Here is an 8,677-nt window from a genome sequence, read left to right as displayed (position 1 = left end):
GTGTGTGTGTGTGTGTGTGTGTGTGTGTGTGTGTGTGTGTGTGTGTGTGGATGTGCCTGCACCTATTTGACAGGCAGGATGGGATCAAGTGGTCGTGGATAGTGTCTCATTATTGTACGAGATTCAATGTCATTCAGTACAAAAATCACTTGCATACATTAACAACATATGGAGCTCAATGATAAAACTGAAAGCTGCTAAATCATTTTTTTAAACGGGACAAAATGAGCACAAAGATGCTGCAACGTGTGTAGGACTGATAAAAACATCATCACAGCAAAATGTCCTGTTTTGATGCCTTTTTGGAACRAGAATCCTTCACTGACTTTCCAAAGTGAAAAACCTGCTGTCCGCTGCAGTTGCATTCATATTTGGCAGAATCGGAATAAAGATGATTAGTTTCAAGCAGTTAATAATAAATATGTAACTCAGCTGGAAAAGTTGCCTCAGTTTYGTCTTTTAAACACAACTGTTGTATACAAGTTCCATCTCAATCTAATATTAAAATGTGTTATCAGCTTGTGTTCATATTCAGGCACTTTTAGTCTTTATTGGACTCTTTTTAAAAAAAAACGTACAGTACTTATGTTCCCAGTCAGTGTTTGGTTGGATTTCATTAAGGAGCCAAACTGTGTGGGTTTGCAGAAATRGATCTTGGCTTAAAAAGGCCTCATTCACAAAGTTTAGTCACAAACTCATTGGTCACTCGTTTTTGTACTTGCTTTGTCCTGCTCGGGGTCACAAATAACGTGGTGCTTTTCTTCAGCAGTCAACAGGTGACAGACAGGATATAATCTTGACATTGCAACTACAAGGCAAATTACCGTGCAAGCTRCGCAAGGTCACGTTTCTTCCCAAAAGTAGCGACAGAAGTGGAARTCATTTTGATGATTTAAAAAAAATAAAAGGTTAAAAGTGTGTGTTTGTGCAACAAGACCAGCACTACTGCAGCTTTTGAGAAGTAGTTGTAGGTGTTGAATCTCTCTCACTGCAGGTCAGCTGGCACAGTTTACTGACAGATCCCTGCACAGCCCACACACACACATACTGGTAGTATCTCTGTGCATGGACCATCCTACACTTTAACGTGTCTTTCCCTCACAGCCGGCAGTCAGGAGGAATATGGGCAAATCCGAAAGCCAAATGGATATCATGGAGAAAACAAGTAAACCTGGAAAGCGTCGTTGGACTGTTGCGGAAATCGGACTGTCCGTCCTGCTGCTGATGGTCAGCTGTGCCTTGACTGGACTGGTTGTCCTCTACACATCAGCGGTGAAAGGTAACAACTCTGGCAGGATTACTGTGGAAAGGGTTTGGATAATGCATTAAAGACAAGTGTCTCGTTCCTCTGCGTTCATAACTGCACTGACTCATCAAAACACTTTCTGACACCCTCTAGTTTTGGTTGGGAGTTCCTTCCAGTGAATTGTCTTTGAGGGATTTAAAGAAAAGTTGCAGCTTTCTACGAGGATTAAAATAATCCGTGTTGTGTGTAACTTTGTTTTGAACTCAGAGCACTCAAACAGGCCGAGCATGTCCAGGAGCTCAGCAGGCGAAGGTGAGTCTAATTTGAAGAACTGATCAATATATACTTTAATTTTTGTTATTTCTCTCTAAATCTCTGATAGATGTGCACAGCAAAAATGCCAGTGTTAATTTAACACCCACAGTGTTAATTTAACACCCACAGTGTTAATTTGAACACCAACAAAGTGTCTATGTGTGTCCACACTCGGTGTTAAAATAACATTTATGAAAGTGTTAAATTTTAACATCCTTTTTTTGTTGTTGTTAATTTAACACCAACCAGTGTTTAAAATTTAACAATACTGGTTGTCACATTTACATTTCAACAGTGTTAAAATATAGTGTTAAAAGTAACAGCAGTGTATTATTATTAACAAAGGATATTATGGTGTTATAAAGGTTAACAGACACCAAAAGGTTACATCATAAATTTGAGAGTGTAAATTTAACACTCAGAATTAAAATCAAAACTCTTTGTAGAGTTGCATCAATGCAACTCATTAGTTTGAAAAGTACAATGGAGTCACCCTTGACACACCAGGAAGGACCTCTTACTCATGGTGTCGAATTATGGCCAATAACACAAACTTAAACTTGAACAACTTGATCAAACTGAACAAGAAAACTAACCAGAACAACTCATTTTTACTCTCATGAACGTCTTTAATAGTCATAAACATGCGAACACATAACTTCTACACGACTACCCAGCATCCCTTTTTGAGAAAATACTGGTCTGTCTGACATGAGGTGGAAGAGGGCGGGGCTTTTCAGAATACTTCTTTCAACACTGCATGGTGTTATATAACAACACTGTTAAGTGTTACATAAGACTTAACAGTGGGCGGGGCTTTTTAACACTGTCCAGTGTTAAGACAACACTGAGGAAATCAACAGTGAATTAACACCAACAATGGGTGTCACTTTAGCCAGAAAGTGTTAAAATAACACTAGGGGATGTTAAATAAACACACAAAAGTTTAACACAGAAATTATTTTATTTATTATTTATTCCTTTTTTCCTGCCTGATGGTAAGTACACAACTGTAGATGTGAATCTTTGCTGACACAGACAGACACTGTCCCTCTCTCCCACAGGGACCACAGATTTAGTTTTCTTAGAATTTCCTCTCCGTCTCAGTTGGAGTCTAAAACCAAGTTCGCTCTGTTCTTTCCTGATTGTTGACGCTGATTGTTTCAGGACAGCTGCTTCACTCCAACCTCAACAATGTGTGCACGACTGAAGACTGTGTCACTGCAGGTGAAACAACCTTGATTTTGCTTTGTCATCTTTGTTATTTTGCAAAGTCCCCCCCACCCTGCACACATGCAAGAGTTACATGCTTTTTTAAAAATTGTTGATCATTTCCCATTTTCTTACAGCTGCTCGGCTCTTGCAGAACATGGATAAATCCGTGAAGCCGTGCGATAATTTCTACCAGTACGCCTGCGGGGGCTGGCTGGAGCGACACGTCATCCCGGAGACGAGCTCCCGTCACAGTGTCTTCGACATTCTGAGGGACAAGTTGGAGATTGTCCTCAAAGGTCAGCTGGACCCACCCGTCGGTGCTCAGTGGGCCACAGCATTCGCAGCGGTGTGTGGGCTTCATTCACCAAGGAACTGTTTGCCTGTGCTTTGTTGTTGCAGGTGTTCTGGAGACAACGAGTGAAACGGACAGAGACGCCATCAGGAAGGCTAAAATCCTTTACGGCTCGTGCATGAATGAAAGTGAGGCTCTGACCCTTGTAAAAAATATAAAACGTGCACAAACTTTGCCCCTTTTAAAATGTTTTCAGAACAGTTTTTATGTAAGAATTTTTAGGCATAAACTACATCAATGAAGCATGATCAATCATCATTACTTAATATATCAACGTATTTTTACTTTTTAATTATTGCAATAGAAATATTGTTTTCTATATTTGTTGTAAATGTCATTTTGCACAAAAAAAAGAGTAAAAAATATCAAAAACAAATCTAAATGAACCAAATCCTGCCTAAGGTCTGATTTTACAGATAGTGGTCAGCTGACTCATTGCTTGCGAAATGAAAATCCAAAACATGATGTCCTGTGATTCCGATGAAGTGCATTTTGCATCAAGTCTAAAATCCAAAGTGTGGAAAACATTTGGATTCATGAGGACAGAAAGACAGCTTATTCTTGGGTGTTGGTTTACAGCGACAAGTGACAAATGTAGGGACTTATAATCTTACAAAAATAATGGATACTAATGTATCTCTCCCTTTTTTCTTACAAAACATTAACCATAATTAGAATGAAATTTTTCAAAAGATGTACTTTCCAGTGTGCTTGAGAATGACTGCTTTAAAGATGAGATAAAATAAAAATTAAAAAGGAGTTCACCAATCATTATGATCAGATTTGTACAATAAAACTAAATAACATAGAAACAAGAAGATGTTTTTTTTCTATAATATTGAGTTTTTCAAATGACTCACTGGATGTTTTCATGTATAAATTTAGGAATGGCTTTTTTGCACATACTGTAGAATGGAAAATTACAAACAACACCAAACAAATTTAACTTCTTATTCTGAAGTAAACAATATCAAACTAAACTGTTTTATACAAAAATTATGTGTTTATTCTGAAAGAAATAGTTGGGAATTACAAACATGGCTAAAGCAGAATCTAACTTTTTTTTTTTTTGGTTGTTCTGATTAACTTGTTTTTGGTTGAAAAAATAATCTGCAACTCTCAAATGACCACAGGAATTTAATCTGTGCATACAGCCTCCTCCAGACAAACAGCCTTGATTAGTTCATGTTGAAGTGTGTTTTCATTACAGGAGTCACCCTGGCTGCAAACATCCTATTTCTAAAGCACCTTGCATCCAGTATTATGCAACTCGCTTTCTATGGATAGATAACATTAAAATGTGTTGCCAGATTCTACTTTTGAGAAATAGCTTTTTATGTATGACAAACTAAAACCTCTCAGGCAAATAAACAAATTAGGAAATCTGCCAAAGAATAAACTTGAGTCTAAAGGCCCTGTCACAATATAACATTTTGGACAACTTGTAAAAATTCCCTTATGTCTAAATTACTAATAAAATTATATATTTGCTTAATTTGTTAGTATTACGATCTGTACATAAAAGAGGCTTCAATTAGATCTTTTTTAGATTTCCATCTTAAAGGCAGATGTCTTTAAAATTTTACTAAKTTAACATAAGTTGTATAAAACATTACTGTGTGACAGGCAGTGGCGGGGCAACAAAGGCATTGGCCACTGCTGAAGTTTGATTGGCCCCCTGAAGTGCCCTCAAAATTTTTGAGGAAAATCTGGAGGACTTTTAGAGTCCGACTGAAGTGAGATCAGTYAGTCAACTASCCATTTAGTTGCAATAAAGACAGCCATTTAGGGGCAATGAAAGTTACAGTGTAAGTATTGGGAGTGCTTTTATTTTGAAATGCTACCTCAGAAGTTGCTCAAAATTGTTGAGGAAAATCTGGAGGACTTTGTCACGTTTTCTAAGTTAAATGTGTTGGACCTACAGGTCTGATAGAGCAGCGTGACTCACAGCCCCTCCTGAAGCTCATTGAGACCATTGGCAACTGGCCTGTAGCATCAGAGGACTGGAACACCACAGCAGGTAGGGAAAAAAATCTCAACCACAGTCTGATTAATGTCTCCTACACAAACTGGCATGTGAGCAATGCATCCACACACTGTTGCTCCTCAAAAATGCATGCATTCACACTGAGCCGGTGTAGCTATATTTGCACTCAGTGAACCGCTGAGCACAAGCTTTGTTGGTGGGATCAAGAGGCCCGTCAAGGCTTTTTCAGCAGAGCAGTCAGGTGTGTGTGTGTGTGTGTGTGTGTGTGTTTGTGTTTGTGTTTGGGAGGGCAGTGGTGCGTGGGCAGAGGAGCAGGTCCTCAATCAGGACTCTGAAGCATGCTTTAAATAGTCTGAGCTGCTCTTCCCCGTGCTCTAGGCTCTTGCCACTTTAATTAAATGTAATCATGGATGGTGGCTCAAACGGAATTAACCACACATAGCTGCACACACAGATTCACACAGTTTGTGCGCAGCTCTTCACAGCAACACATATGGGTTCAAATGGAGTGCTCATTACTCCTTTTTTTATTCCAGAGGAAGCGTGGAGCCTCGAGGACACACTGGCAATGCTTACGGCCCGTTTCCACAAGAAGGTTATACTGGACATGTATGTGTGGACAGATGACCGGGACTCCAGGCGCCACATCATTTATGTAAGAGAACGCTTTGTTTGGGCACAGAGAAGCATGGCAGTTTTTGTATTTTCATTAATGTCTAAATAAATAGCAAAATTAACACTACTGGATTTTTTCTCAGTGATTTAAAACATTCTAAATTGATCCAAACACGCTAAATAACMACAGTTCAGATCCTTTGAAGTGATGATATGAAAAAGTTGTGAACAAATAATATCTTACCTGTCGCAGATAGTGTTTTAAATTACCTAAAAAGTCCCCTCAAATAATAAAAAACTTAGATTATATTATATTTTATTATCATACATAATTTGTGTTTTTTTGTCTTTTCTTGGTTTAGATTGATCAGCCGGGACTTGGAATGCCATCTAGAGATTATTACTTTAACGACGGAAACTACAAAAAGGTCAAACTCTGAGTTGCTTTATTTATTTATTTATTTATTTATTTATTTATTTATTTATTTATTTATTTATTGAACACTCATGGAGTTTAGTAAAAAATTAAAATGAACATATTTATAATAAAGTATGTATAAAAAATCACACCTTCAGATTATTTTGTCAGTACAAGTCTGAGCTCATCCTAAAGTACTCAGAACAAAAGAGAGCCGATTTCATTGAGCTTTAATTTTGTTGCTGAGGAAAGCCTGACAGGTGARTGTTGTGCCACAGGTTCGAGAGGCCTACCTACATTTCATGGTTTCTATTGCTAAATTAACCAGAGAGGACAGAAACTTAACTCAGGATGATGACAGAGTGTGGGAGGAAATGATGCAAGTGCTGGACCTGGAGACGGACATCGCCAATGTGAGTGCAGAAATTTGATAATGACAGGATGACAAATGAACTTTATGTGATAGTTCTAATGAATAAAGGTTGCATTGACTGTAGATCTAAGAGATAAGCCAAACTCGCAGGCTACTTTTTCTCTGGATCTCAGTGAAGAGCTTGAGAAAACAATTATGGTGCTTTTTTAAAAAAACAAAAAACTATCTTTCTTCTTGTTGATGGACAGGCTACATCTCCAGCAGAAGAGCGCCAAGATGTTACTGTTCTCTACAACAAGATGACGCTTGGTGAACTGCAGAGCACTTTCAGCTTCAATGTAAGGCTGGTTTTATGGGTTTAGTTGAAGTCATTTAATTCCTATCTATCAAAATGGTCTGCTTGTTCAGGTGCTTTTGAGCGTATCAACTAGTGGTGGGAATTTTTTTTACTATCTCACGATTCAATCTGATTCGATTTGATTCTGATTTTTGGGGCCATGATTCGATGCAAAATCAATTTTTTTTAAATGCTGATAATGTGAGCCCATCTGTTGTGCTCCCAAAGTGCTTCATCTTCATTTTGCAAACCTTGCACACAGTGAAGCTCAAATCAAACTCGGACCGATTCAGTAAAAACTAAAATGAGCCCAAGTCGGTTGAATCTCTGTTTTCTTCCAGTTTGGTAGTTTCCTCTTTGTTTTTGGTGCTTTCTGCTCATGCTGGTGATGTCAGGACGTCCCAACTAGTTACAAAATCGATTCTGAATCTTTGTAAATGAGAATCACGATTCTGATGTGAATCGATTTTTTTTGGTGAACCCCCAAAATGTCTATTATATCTGTCAACTACACAGCTTTAGCTTTTGCTTTGGTCTTTAAGGGAGATGAAAGATGTGAACACATCTCATGTTAGAGTGTGATGATAAAAGTCTCACTCGTCACAATGTTTTGGACAAAAACAGAAAGGGCACTTATTTATGGGAACAAACTTGTGTAGATGTTAGTTATTGTAATGAGCAGCAGTTTCTGGTTTGTTTAGTGAGAATGCTCCAAGATCTGCAACATATTTCTTTGAATATCTAGATTTTAAAAATCTGATTATGCAATGGTGTTCTAGCCCAGACAGACAACAATTCATTTATTGACTGTGCTTGGACGGGGGCAGCGGTAGCACTGTCTTGAAATCCTGAGGTTGCAAATTTCATGAGATTTGGAAAATGTGAAAACACCAAGCTCTGTATGGTGACATTTAAAGAACTGCAGAATAAAAGTTCAGTTGTTTTTTTTATTTTTTAATTWAATTTTATTTTATTTTGGGAATTTTCCATGCCCTGGATGCATGATGATTTACACCTCAAGTTTGTTTTTAGATACCAATCCCACAAGATATTACTTGTAAGAAGTGACTAATATAGTATTATTAGTCATTTTTTCCTGCTTTACAATGGACTAAGAAAAGTCTGTTTTATTTTATCGACAAAGAAGATTTGTTTTAGTTTGTTTAAATGACTGATTGGAGAAAAACAAATTAGAAAAAAATACCCCCCCCCCCAATCTTGCAAATCTATCTTCTGATAGAGCTGATCAGTAGTGAAATATTGTTTTTGTTACTGTTCTTTACAACAAGATGATGCTTGATGAACTACAGAGCAGGCAAAATCCAAAGGTTTAGAGTTAGATTTAGGCCTTAACATGCAGTGATCCATAAAAACAAATATTTTCTTTTGTTTCTTTAGGGTTTTAACTGGACACGGTTCATAAAAGGCGTGCTGTCGAGTGTTTCCATYGACATACAGCTGGAGGAGGAGGTGGTGGTGTACAGCATTCCCTACCTGGAAAAGATGAACGACGTTCTTTCCAGACACAGTGTTCGGTCAGTCTGATTAGARGCCACAAAGATTTGATTCTAATGAAAAAAAAGATGATGTGGGATAATGATTCGATAGTACTGTTTTGATGTTTGCAGAACCATTCAGAACTACCTCACATGGCAGCTCATCAGTGACAGAGTTAATAGCTTGAGTCGCCGCTTTAAAGACGCCAGGGCTCGTTACAGAAAGGTACAAAAACTGGGACATAAACGTATAACATGAGTTTGTTCAAACAGACACACACACACACACACACACACACACACACACACACACACACACACAC

General features: G+C 37.9%; 1 protein-coding gene across 2 annotated transcripts in view; it reads left to right on the top strand.

Moving 5' to 3' along the window:
- Positions 1–8,677, top strand: part of mmel1 (membrane metallo-endopeptidase-like 1) — a 20,643-nt gene that overhangs the window by 3,535 nt on the left and 8,431 nt on the right. For both annotated transcript variants that reach the window (XM_014002855.1, XM_014002856.1), the window contains exons 2-13: positions 1,105–1,279; positions 1,514–1,558; positions 2,729–2,788; positions 2,911–3,072; positions 3,176–3,256; positions 5,053–5,148; positions 5,652–5,770; positions 6,093–6,158; positions 6,427–6,561; positions 6,770–6,859; positions 8,257–8,393; positions 8,487–8,580. In XM_014002855.1, coding sequence (XP_013858309.1) covers positions 1,123–1,279; positions 1,514–1,558; positions 2,729–2,788; positions 2,911–3,072; positions 3,176–3,256; positions 5,053–5,148; positions 5,652–5,770; positions 6,093–6,158; positions 6,427–6,561; positions 6,770–6,859; positions 8,257–8,393; positions 8,487–8,580 — 1,242 coding nt within the window. In that variant the 5' untranslated portion in view covers positions 1,105–1,122. The remainder of the gene's footprint in view (positions 1–1,104; positions 1,280–1,513; positions 1,559–2,728; positions 2,789–2,910; positions 3,073–3,175; positions 3,257–5,052; positions 5,149–5,651; positions 5,771–6,092; positions 6,159–6,426; positions 6,562–6,769; positions 6,860–8,256; positions 8,394–8,486; positions 8,581–8,677) is intronic.

Source organism: Austrofundulus limnaeus, unplaced genomic scaffold (genome assembly GCF_001266775.1).
Source record: "Austrofundulus limnaeus strain Quisiro unplaced genomic scaffold, Austrofundulus_limnaeus-1.0 Scaffold15, whole genome shotgun sequence".
NCBI lineage: Eukaryota > Metazoa > Chordata > Actinopteri > Cyprinodontiformes > Rivulidae > Austrofundulus > Austrofundulus limnaeus.
The sequence above is the reverse complement of the archived record's forward strand: the minus strand, read 5'-3'. Positions and strand labels throughout refer to the sequence as shown.